Source organism: Haliaeetus leucocephalus, unplaced genomic scaffold (assembly GCF_000737465.1).
Source record: "Haliaeetus leucocephalus isolate CR32 unplaced genomic scaffold, Haliaeetus_leucocephalus-4.0 Scaffold162, whole genome shotgun sequence".
NCBI lineage: Eukaryota > Metazoa > Chordata > Aves > Accipitriformes > Accipitridae > Haliaeetus > Haliaeetus leucocephalus.
In genome coordinates, this window is record NW_010972598.1 from 16012272 (window position 1) to 16024506 (window position 12235).

The 12235-nt window shown below is 51.5% G+C and overlaps 1 protein-coding gene across 6 annotated transcripts in view; it reads left to right on the forward strand.

Annotated features, from left to right (window-relative positions):
* The first annotated feature begins 2613 nt into the window (after window positions 1–2613).
* The window catches only part of OGDH (oxoglutarate (alpha-ketoglutarate) dehydrogenase (lipoamide)), a 32150-nt gene continuing 22528 nt past the window's right edge, over window positions 2614–12235 (forward strand). For 4 of the 6 annotated variants that reach the window (XM_010562922.1, XM_010562920.1, XM_010562919.1 and 1 more), the window contains exons 1-2: window positions 2614–2884; window positions 9853–10041. In XM_010562922.1, coding sequence (XP_010561224.1) covers window positions 2663–2884; window positions 9853–10041 — 411 coding nt within the window. In that variant the 5' untranslated portion in view covers window positions 2614–2662. Of the gene's footprint in view, window positions 2885–9852; window positions 10042–12235 lie in introns of those variants that run through there. The other 2 variants (XM_010562924.1, XM_010562925.1) reach the window with 2 other exon arrangements.

The following is a 12235-nucleotide window of genomic DNA, read 5'->3' on the forward strand; positions in this document are numbered from 1 at the left end:
GTAAATTTTTTCTGATTTTCCCCCCCCCCCCAAAAAAAAAAAAAAAAAAAAAAAAAAAAGAAAAGCACAATTCCTAGCTAACTGCCTTCTGGGGCCAGTGTCACGCATCCCGGCTGCCAGAGGTCAAATTTAGTACCTTAATCTGCTTAACGGTACACTCTTGGCTGTCCCAGCTGTTAATCTATTCTGAATATTCCTGTTGTTTGACCTCTCGGGGAGAGTTGGTTTGTGATCCGGCTGTCAGGCTGTCGCCACGAGGGCCCGGCCGACAAGCCAGGGCTTCCTCTCCTTAGCCCCTCTTCAGCTGTGACTCCGTCAGCGAACTTTGTGTTCACGTGTGACCCCCGTATCAGTTATCTCAGGATCGGTTTCCTGCATCTGTCCTCCCAGTTATCGTGCGCTATTTTGATTTACCTTGGAAACATCCTTTGTCTGAGCTTGCAGACCTCCAAGCTTGCCCTGGTCTGTGGCACAGGCTCCCATGCCTTCAGGAAGCCAACCCTTTCTGCGAGAGGCCCTCAAAGACCGTCTGGTTCTGCTCATTTTGAGTGCAAACCCTGGCATTAACCCCACTGTTTTCCAGAGAGGCCACTGGGACGCTGCTGAGTGGCAGCACCGAAACGGGACACCAAAGCCAAAGATGCCGCCAACACTTTCGTCCTAAAGCTTTTTCCCCTCCACATGCGTGCCTGTGCGCCAATGCCCAATTCAGTAGGCTCTGTAAAATATCGCATGTGTTTTGCTGCTTAAATCTGAGGAGGGTAAGCTGGGAAAACATCTAGCGCTGCCACGCTTGCTGTCCTGCACCTGCCTGCCATTTCTTGCCTGTTACGGTCCTGGTTTGACTGCAGGCAGAAGTGAGCAAGCAGGGTGGAAAGCACAAGTGGTCTTCCCTTCTTCCCCCAGGGATATCTGTAAAACACTGTGGCTGACTTAGTGTGATCCCAGGTCTTCCTCAGGCTCTTTAGACCAAAAGCTTGTGTTTTGAGGTAGGAAGCGTAGCCGCTGCCGTGCCAAGCAGCCAGAACTAGATTCAGCAAGGCAAACCTGGAAGCCCGGCTGATGAAATGCTGGTCACAAAGGTGTACTTCTTTTCTCCGGTCTGCTGCGAGACTTCATTTTAATCTGGTGAATGCAGAATAGCTGCTTTGACATTGGGCTGCTGCTCGTTAAACTGGGGGATATGGAAACCGGCCAGCTGGGTCACCTCCAGCCTCAGATCCTGCCTTTTGCAGGAGATGCTGGGTGGAAAGGGCAGCTCCGAGGAGAGCTAGCTCCAAGTGCCAGCACTTCCCCCAAGATGATCTTGCTCCAGCGCTTTCGCTTGGGCTGCGGCTGTCGGTTGGATGTGCCTAACGAGGAGCGTGGTTAACCCCAGGCCTCCCTGTCCATGCAGGGCTGCGCCCCACCAAGAGCTGCAAGGTGGACATTGCTGGAGGACCTTTGAGAGGTCCCATGCAGGCTACGGGTTGCTTTTCTGGGTTCTCTGGGCAGGGGAGAGCCCCTCTCTGGGTCTTTCAACTGTGTCGGCCTTCTTGCATCCGAGCTTCTAAGGAGAGGTGATGAAGCGGTCTGTCCTGGAGCCCACATCTCAAGTGCTTTGCACCACCATACCTCTGCTTTGCGAGGGGTCTTCCCTGTAGACGGTTTCTTCCCAGCTTTACCCTGGTGCATGTAACACAAACCAGTGAGAAGAAAACCTCGCCCAAGCAGAGTGGTTGCAGGAGGGTGAGTAACGCAGCAAAAATGGAAGCCAAGACCTTCTACCTGGGAGAGCGAGCGACACAAAAAGCTTCCATGCTGGGTTGGCATGATGAGAGTTGTCCTCCTGCAGCTTGCGGAGGCCTGGAGAAGCGTGCCCCACTAGACTCGATCAACTCAATGTGAAGGAAAACGTGACCTTCAGCGTTAAAATCCAGCTGGTAACAAATTCTTTCCAGCACCCTTCTGGGCACGGTGATTTAAAGTGCTTTTCTTTAAACTCATATGACTAGCTGTGTTGCTGCAAATGGGAGGTTGAAGGGCCAAAGTGTCCAACTCCAGCTCAATCTGAGTTTCATAGAGAGGATTTTCCTGTTTAAAACCAACAAAAAGAGGATTCTTGCAGGAAGAATCAAATAATAAAAGAAATCAAAGAATACTTTGTGGATATATTATTGGAAAAGAAGTAGATGATGTTGGCTAGGAACTAAGGAGGAAAGCACCGGGGGAACCTGATATCTTATACTGTTAATCCAGGCTGTGTTTCACCATCAAGCATGCCTTATTTTGTACAAAGGTGCCGATATAAGAAGGTGTGGGTGGCTTTGACGCGCAGCAGCTCATTTGAGGCCGGCATTGGGTACCCTGCTGAACAAATCTGCTTTTCGCTGTCATGTCAGGGGAGATGATGGTGCTGTGCTGGCAGGGATGGGGCAGGCAGACCCGGCCGTGCCAAGCATCTTGAGCAAAAACTGCTTTTCACAGCCATCAGGGACTTGGCTGTGGGACAGGGTGGATGAATTAATCCGAATTAAAAACTGATTCTAAGCTCAGTTCTCTGTGCTTGGGGCTGACGGGGGCGGAGAGGGGGTGGCCTCTGCTCTGTGCTCTCCTGCAATAATTTCTAACCCACTTTTCCCTTCTCTCCCAACAGAAACTTGTGTGAGGCAACAGGACAAACATGCTTAACTTAAGGACTTGTGCAGCAAAGCTGAGGCCGTTGACGGCCTCGCAGACTGTAAAGACAATTTCCCAACACAGGCTGGCAGCACCCAGGACGTTTCAACAGATCAGGTGCTACAGCGCACCGGTGGCTGCCGAGCCTTTTTTGAGTGGGACTAGTTCAAACTACGTGGAGGAAATGTATTATGCTTGGCTGGAAAATCCCAAAAGTGTACATAAGGTAAGGAGCAACCTCGACAGGATATCGCCTTTGCTTCTTTCTCTGTGTATCTGAGCAGTGGGTTCAGGTAAGTGCATGAGTCCCAAGGAGGATTGAATTCAGCTGGAGGGGCTGCATGGTTATGGATGGTCCTTCTGCCTCACTTTGCCTGAAAGAAACATCAGCGACTCCATGAGCAAGAACCAAGAGGAGCTTCTCTGTTCAAGAGGGAACGCCGTGGGCTTGTGGGACGCAGGCAGCATCCTGGATCACAAGCGGATACAAGGAATGCCTTCTCCTGGGAATCTACCTTTAACAAACTCCTGATGCTTTATTTTTTCCAGCTCTGATGGCTCATCAGGAGGGTTTATTCTGGAGTGGAGGATGGGGGAGAGGCAGGGAGGGTATTCTCCACATCTTGACTGGTTTCCTTTTTGCTTTGGGCACGGGTGGTGGTACATGTTGGGGTAGATGGGCTGTAGCTAAGCTTGACTTTGAGCTTTTGTGCATAAAGCCAGACTGCTGATCTGCAGCCTGGGGAGGGTGACTGGGTCTGGTGGCCAGAGGGATTCCCACCAGCTGCTCCCTAACTTAAAATTGGGAAAACAACCTGGCCGTGGGCAGTATGCGCAGAGGTCTGTCTTGATCTGAATTATTGAAGCTCCTCCAGCAAGCAGAAGGCCAGCTCTTTAACATAGATTCCAGCAGGTGAGGGCTCATCTGGGAGGAGAGTTTCTGAAACCCGACTGCATTTTTCCCCATCCCCACTGTTTCACAAGGAAAATGTTCCTGTAGTGACTAAGTCTCAGCATTACCCAGGGGACTTTTATGACCATTTTGTACGTGTCCTGATGTAGAGCAGGGATTTTCTTTATTCCATAGCACATGAGCAGTCTGCAAGCCAGGACACAAGGGTTAAATGAGCAGTCAAGGGTGAGTAAGGAATCTCATGCCCCAATGCTTGCATCAGTGTTGAGTGTGTTTTTGATGGCGCCGATCCCACGCATCCAAAATGCACAGCCTGTAGGGTGCTGTAAAGGTCTTAAGGTAGGATTAAAGCTGAATTTTCACAAACAATGTTGACTTTATGCTTATTTTGAGGCAAATGGGTGGCTAAGCTAAGCAATACAGACTCAGAAAACACAAAGTATATTGGTTTGGGTTGTGCCCTTTGTCAAATAGTGACTTGAAAGCTACTCAAGCACATGCACATGGTGCAGCCCAGTCCTTCAGAGGTGGGATATTGAATGAAAAGCCATAAATCTAAATGCTGTAGTCTAATTTAAAAGCAAGCAAGGGTTACACCATGCTTGTCCCAGTGACAGGCACAGTTGTGTCTTTGGCAAAGAGTTTTCATGGTTTGATACCAGCTCTTTGATCTACAGACCCTGCTTAATCTTGAACGTTGCTCTGAGCAGGTGTGAGAGTAAATATCAAGACTAACTGGGGCAGCTGGCTGGGAAGTGTATTTGGGTTCTGAGGCCAGACCTCTGGATCTCTTCTGGTCTCATCTCCTCTTTAATGTAGCCCCTGTAACTTCATCAGCTCATCTATAGGTAGGCAGTGCATGCAGTGCTGTATGGGAGTCCTCATGCACGCTTGGCTGAAGAAACTGGAGGGGAATTTAGGTTGGAAGGAGCCTCTGGAGCCTCTGCCCTGGCATGGCTGGCTTGGAGGTGGCATCCAGCTTGGAGGTGACATCTAGCTTTGTGGCTAGACCAGGTCACTTGGGGCCTTGTGCAGACAAGTTTTGAGCACCTACAACAGTAGTGTTCCCACCACCTCTCCAGGCCCCCAGTCCAATGTTTATGGTGAAGATCAGTGTCCCCTGAAGTACTTTTAAGTGCTTAGAAAGCAGTGCAGGAGTTGATACAAGATTTTGCCTCCAGTGTGGCTGGGAATGATTTGTGGCAGTAGGAAAAGCAGTGTGAAAATGAAGCAGGGTCTTGTCATTGGCAGGAAGTGGACCTGATGTTAGTAATGTAAAAAGCAAGTTTTACAGATTGCTTTTTAAACAAAATCAAGCTGGTGTCCTGCCTGGCAAAAAGGGCATTGGACCAGGAGGATTGGATTACATGATCTTTGAAGGTCCCTTCCAACCCAAAGCATGCTGTGATCCTATGAAATCCAGCTCCAGGTCCCAAAACTTCTGGTAGGGTTGATACCTGAGGTTTGGCGTGGACTTTGTTCTTTCTTACTGACACGCTCGGCCATTGCTGTGGCTTCTGATGTTTTTGCTGTTGACTTTTCTCTCCTGGGTGGATCCCACCTCATTCCAGTGGAATCACCAAGATCCATTCCCAGCTCATAGCTTTGCCTCTGTCTCCTCTCTGCACTTTTTCATGGCTCACCCCGTCCCCGATGGGGACACCGAGCTGCTGTGGTGGGATCGGGGTTGTGGCTGTCCCTGGTCTTGGCTCGTGAGTGGTCCCTGTCAGCCTGCGTCCCCTCCGGCATGACGCTGAAGCAGCAGTGGAGCGTGTCACCCCCGTCCCTGATAAGCGTTGGCCTCCATCCCGTTAGACATAGGGTCAGATCTGAGGGTGGAGTTCCCAAAAAAAACCAGGCTGTCACATGGACCTGGCTGTGGCTTATCTGTTCCCTGCACAGAGCAGAGACTGGCTGCACTTTGCCATGCTGCTTTTCACTGGTGAGGGCGAGATGTTCAGCCAGGGAAGAGCTGCGGTTTCTTTGCTGTTGTCAACAAAAACCTACGAGACCTCCAGCTGGCATGACTGTCCCATCTGAGCAAAATGAATTCACTTCCTCCATGCAGACACTGGTGGCTTAAACTGCAGAATATCCTTAAGTGCTTGTTTAGAGTAGGGAAAATAAAAAAAAAAAAAGGCAAAAAAAAAAAGCTATTTTAGGCTTTCTTCTGTGTGCAGTCCTTCAGCTAAACTCCAGTTTCTGAGTCTGATGACCAAAGAAGAGCAGAGCTGGGGAAAGAGGAGGCGAGGCTGTGGGGGGTCGGTGCTGGTGAGCTGCCGCAGGATCAGTGCTGTTCACTCCTGGGACCGCTTCCCAAGGAAGTGGGGACACCCTCCTACTTCCCTGCTCTTTGCCAACTCAGGTACAGCGCTGGCTGCTAGCAATGCTCTGCACAGCCCACGCCATCTCCTCGGGACCCCAAGCAACTTGCTTGCTTCAGGGCAGGTGGCCAGAGAGCTTTGACTGCAGGTGGATGATACCCACAGTCATACATCTGCGACAAGTTTAGCCTTCCTAAACAGCAGCCCCTGTGTTTAGGTTGAACTGGTGTAAAGGCATACAGCTCTCCCTGTATGTATGTACATCAAACTGTCTTTAACATGGACTTCTTAATATGCCAGTGTTTTGATTTTTATACTGAAAGTGGTTTTATGACCACAATGCGTGTAGACCATGCCGTGTAACCCCAGCTTCACCGACACGATGGCAGGAGCCCGCAGTCTTTGGTGAGGCCGGAACCACGTGCCTGGCCCCAGGAGGTACCTTGGCCACGTCCTTTGCAGTTGTGCTGGCAAATAGGGGCCCAGGCTGAATTTGGTAGAAGTCTCGCTTGAGAGTTTGAAGCGTTTGGGTTTCATCCCCCGTCTTCAAAAGCAATGACCCCAGAGAACTGAAGGTCGTTGTTTATGTTGATAAGGGGCAAGAAGATGTGTGGAGCACAAACTGATCCATCGCTGCTTGACCCCCTACTCTCAGCAAAGATTACCTGCCGTAAATTTGGTTTGGGCTCCTCCTCTTCCACCCTTAAGCTCTGACCGTTCCTCCTCTTCTCCCTGCTAGCAGGAGGTGCTGCCTGGCTTGCTAACCATGCGGAGCAGGTCTGGTTGGTGCTTTCTGTCCCCTGCAGTCCACAGCAGGAGAAGGAGCAGGGATGCAGCCTGAGCCGGAGGTAGAGGCCACGTCTCCTTTGTGCAGCTCCCAGCCTGGAGCAACCCCAGCCCAATTTGAGGTGCCCTGCCCTCTCCCTTTGCCATGCGTGCCTGACCTCTGAGCTGGCTTTGTGGTGGAGGCTGGGACACAGCAGTCTGAGTCCACACCCTTCTCCAGGAACTGAGACCGATAAACGAAGTGAAAGATCCTGGTTTCGCTTGGTGAGCTGTTTTTGGGGCTGTTCTCGACAGAGAAGCCTGTGGTGTGTTCCGCTCTCAGAGATGAGCTAAAAATCCCTCTAAAGCCTGAACTATCGGGGCTTGCTGTGGTCAGCTGGCTCTCCCATCCTGCTTTGCCAGTGCACAAGCAGCAGCACAGAGGAGCACCGGGAAAGCCGGCTGTGGTGGGACGTGTGGCTGTGGGACAGTCACAGCAGGGACCGGGGGTTGGTAGTATTTAGCGTGCTGAGACCTGGGGGCTGCCTGCGTGCTTAAGAGCAGGGAGATACTGCTTTGTGTCCTCTTGGTAAAAATGAGGTGAAACTGAGCTCTCTTATAGCCTACATATATATGTGTATAATACACTATATGTGTGTGTATATCTACAGGGTGTAAGAGGCGGAGGAGTGTTTGCAGGGCTGCCATGGGCACAGAGAGGGTCGGAGGGGAATAACCTGATGACCTTTATTACTGCTGTTACCTTTGGCAAGTGCTGGATTAAGGCAAAGTCCTTCCTGCAATAAAGCAGGATAACGCTGATGGGGCTGTTCAGCCTCTCCCATGGGATATGTGAGCTCCAGAGGCACCTCCACGGGTCACCAGAAACCCCTGGGGTGGCCCTCAAATACTCTTGAATTCGAAACCACATCAGCAGCTTGAAAGGTGATGTTTTTATAGCGCTTATCAGGGCCACAGCCTTCAGCGGGGGCAAAGCCTGCAGTCAGGTAGCCTGAAATACTCTGTAATTACATTGGGCAATAAAGCATTTAGCGAAAGTGCCTGAGCAGACCGAGCTGGTGCCACACCTTGTTTGGAGAGCTTAAAATGAACTTTGTCTTTCAGAACAGAAGCAAATTGCATCTCCAAGAGGCTAATATTGTTGAATGTCAGAAGGGAAGAGGTTGTAAAGGCCACACATCTGCCTCCTGGCTCTGTCCCTGTCCCCCCAGCACTGCTGCCAGTGCCCTCCCTGGGCTAGCAGATGCTCCCTTTCTCTTGCCTGTCTTTATCTTCCAGTACATTGAACAACCTTAAACTACCAAGCAAAGCAGCCAGCCAGATTCCTCCCCATCCCAAGGGCATGGAACCCATCCTGGGGTGCTCATCCCTCCCACTCACAGGAGCCAATGGCTTCTGCCGATGGCTTCTGGGGCACCCATTGGCTTTGTGAGCCTAGGGAAGGGAATGGGCTTGGGCTGCTCTCACCAGTGGCCAGGAGTGAGGATCGTACAAAAAGCAGCTCTCCCTCTTTTCCTACTGAAATTTCCTTTAGCAGACAGCAATCAGAACAGGATCGGGTGTTTTCTGTCTTTTGCTTTTTGGTTTTTGGATGGTTTTGGTTTGGTTTTGTTGGTTTTTTTTTCCTTTGGGGGAGCTATTGTTTATCAGTTACAGTGCCAAATTGTTCCAGATTTTATTTATGTTCCTTCAGCATGACCTGTTTCTAAATTTAATCACCTTGCACAGCCGTGTGATGGGGTGTCTGGGTAAATCTGGGCTGGAAATAGCTTTCTGGGGCATGTGATGGGCACTGCAGCCGGAGGAGCTCCAGGGAAGGGGGAGAGCTGGTGCTCCTCTGGCACAGGTCAGGTTTTCAGTTCCCTCCACCCTGCTACCAGGGTGCAAAAGCTGCTTTTTCTGCTCCAAACCACCACCAGAGCTGCTCTCACGGCTCTTTTTGGCTTGGCTCAAACACGCTGAGGTTGGCTGGGCAATGCTTCGCCCGTCTCTGCATCACCGAGGTTGGGTTTGGTGCTCTCCGCAGACACGAGGTTCAGGGGCGTGCAGGATGCTCAGCGCTGAGCTCTTGCTCCCGGTCAGTGGAGAGACCCTTGGGCTGAAACCAGCGTGCAAAGCCAATGAGATTTGTTTGCTCTAGCTGGTGTCTCAGGTACGTGCAGGCACGCAGATGCCGCTCTGCCTTGCCTTCATCCTTCGCTATCACTCAGTGGCACGTGGGAAACGGGCAGGGGTGGGAGTGTGACAGGAGGATGTGGCTTGTACTTTGCTCAGCTGGTCTCTCCCCTTCCCCAGGTCTGTGGCTGCTTCTCCAAGTAGACAGATTAACTTGGCTTTGGCCTGGGATGCTTCTGGGCTCTTCAGGCAGTGCTGGATAAGTACCACAAAGTTACACCAAGTCCGTCCAGGGCTTTTTTTCGGGTTTTTGCTTTGTTTTCTTAATGCCTAGAAATGCCCATCTGCGGGGGGGACAGGAGCAGAGGTGATACCTGCCTTGCTAAGGGCATGGGAGAGCTGGCACAGGAGTATCCGCGTAGCGCTGGCATCGGTGTCGCTGAAAGGATGGGGAAAAATTGAAGAGGGGACAGAAAAAGAGAAAAGCCATTGCTGGTTGAGGGCTGGACAGCACAGCTTACGCTGGGACTTGGGTCTCAGGCCATTTAGACCACAGAAAAGAGGAAGAGGTGTATTTGATTACAGGGCAAAAATATTTTTCAGAAAATATTGTGGGTATTTAGAGGACAGCCTCCTGCCCTGGAGAGACGCAAACAAGAGCCGGAAGACCAGGCTGGGGCTCATTGCTCAGAGTAGCGGTTTTGAGAGCCGAGCCAGGGCAGAGCTGTCACCCGTGTCCTGTCCTGAGCACTGCTACCGAGGGAGGGGGGGGTCTGGGGACGTCTCATGCCAAAAGAAACAATCCAGATGAATGAAAAGTAGGATAGTGGTGTAACTGGAATAGCGGGAGAGCTTTAGTACTCTCCTGTCCAAGGCAGGTGGGTGCCTTTGGCAGCAGCTGCATGGAGCTGCAGCGCAAGGCAGGAGGCAGCTCTGCCCTTGGGGGATTTTACTCCCCACTGTGGCAACAGAGCTGAGATCCCACTAACCTCGAGTGAGGAGGTGTTTGGGTCGTGGGTAATGACCCTGTCGCCTCTCTTCTTTCCCTTTTCCTAGTCATGGGACATCTTCTTTCGCAATGCCAATGCCGGAGCTGCTCCAGGCACCGCTTACCAAAGCCCCCCTCCACTGAGTACCAGGCTTTCCACACTGTCCCAAGCCCAGTTCCTGGTTCAAGCACAGCCAAACGTAGATAAACTGGTGGAGGACCATCTTGCAGTGCAATCACTCATCAGGGCATATCAGGTAAGGAGACGGGCTTTGCGCCGAGGAGGAGCATGTCCACTGTAGAGGGGCATGCGGTGGCTGAGGTGGGCTGGGGTTAGTGCAGTTGATGCACGTGTTTTGCATGGAGAGCGTGCAGGATGCGTGCTGGGCTGCCTGGTTTTTAACAGGAGCTGCTGATCTGTTGGGGCAGAAGCTCAGCTGATGCTTTGCTGGACAATAGGAAGATTAAAGCTATTGTTGCCCAAACAGAGCAATTATAGTGGCAGGGAGGGGGAGGTCTTCTCCACACAGGGTGGTTTGCTGGCTTCTAGAATGATGCTCCTCCGCTGTCGGCTCCTGCCATGCTCAGTGGTGGTGTGGGAAACACATTCTGCTTTCCCCATGTTGCTGAGAGAACTCCTGAGGTCCTAAAATAAAAGTTCAGGAAACATTTCCTTATGATTTGCGACCTGGAAGAGGGCTATGGTGCTGCTGGACTGCAACTCAGACCGATGCTGCCAAAGTCAGCCTTTTGGGAGAAACAAGTTTCGAGCAGGAAGGAAACATCCTCCAGCTAGGGGATGGCCAGCCAATATTTTAACTCAAGAGAACATTTAAATGTGTCTCTACATCTGTGTCATACTTTCACTTTTAGTTGCACTCTAGTTTGTCAAGTGTGAGGGCTCTAATTGGGGCTGTGGTGAGAATTTAACAAACCCAGCTGCTGTGGAGGTGTGACCATGGTCTTTTCACCTATTCCTGCAAAGAAGCACCCACTGCAGGTTGTGTTCCGCTCAGGTGTGGGGAAAATCCAATGTACAAGGCCACAGGTTAAGGCAAGAACTGCAGCACTGGCCAAGTCCAAAGGTCTGCCCAGCCTTGGCCCTGCTCTCTGGCTTGAAGAAAGTGCCCCTGCCCGGCCCACCACTGCAGCAGAGGTACTGACATCAATGCTGGGGCACTGCCCTGCTTTTCTTTAAGAAGGGGAAGCTGGGACATGTTTGTGAGGACAAACATGGAGGTGACCACCCTGCCAGCTCTCTCCAGCTTGGGCAGATCTGGGATGGCGAGCTGTTTCTAAAGGCTGTGCAGCTCTCACTGGTGGAACAAGCGGGCAGGTGCCAAGTTCAAACAAGTGGTGACTGATGTAGTTGGAAGCAGCAGCTCCAAGTCAGCGATTTGAAAGCAAAATCTGTAACCTCTTCTGCATTCCCGTCACTTCTTCAGTCTCTGAATGGCAGCACTGGGAGGTGATTGCTCTTGGATGTATTTTTCTAAGCTGTCTGCAGTGAGAAGCCCACCTCCCTTCCTACCCCGGTGTCACTGTAGGGCTGTAGCTGCAGTGGTGTGTCCACGTGGGGAAGTTCAGCACAGTGGACGGAGGTACAAAAGAGTAGGAAGGCAGGAAGAAGCCCTGCTGGTGATGGGTAGTTTAAAACCATTACCCCTTGTTCTGTTGCTACACACCCTACTTAAAAGTCTGTCCCCATCTGTAAAGCCCCCTTTAAGTACTGAAAGGCTGCAATAAGGTCTCCCTGGAGCCTTCTCTTCTCCAGGCAGAACACCGCCAACTCTCTCAGCCTTTCCTCATAGGAGAGGTGTTCCAGCCCTGGGATCATTTTTGCGGCCTCCTCTGGGCCCACTCCAACAGGTCCGTGTCTTTCTTGCGCTGGGGACCCCAGAGCTGGATGAGGTGCTTCAGGTGGGGTCTCAGGAGAGTGGAGGTGAGGGGGAGAATCCCTTCTCTCGACCTGCTGGCCATGATTCCTTGGATGCAGCCCAGGATACGGTTGGCTTTCTGGGCTGCAAGTGCACATTGCCGGCTCATGTCCAGCTTTTCATCCACCAATACCCCCATGTCCTTCTCCACAGGGCTGCTCTCAATCCACTCATTTCCCAGCCTGTATTTGTGCTTGGGATTGACCCAACCTAGGTGCAGGACCTTGCACTTGGCCTGTAGAACTTCATGAGGTTCACACAGGCCCACCTCTCTAGCCTGTCCAGGTCCTTCTGGATGGCATCCCTTCCCTCTAGAGTGTCAGCCATGCCACTCAGCTCAGTGCCATCAGCAAACTTGCTGACGGTGCGCTTGATCCTGCTGTCCATGTCACCGACAAAGATGTTAATACTGGTCCCAGTGTGGACCCTGGAGGGACACCACTCATCACTGGTCTCCACCCAGACATTGAATTGTTGACTGCAACTCTTTGAGTGCGACCATCCAGCCAGTTCC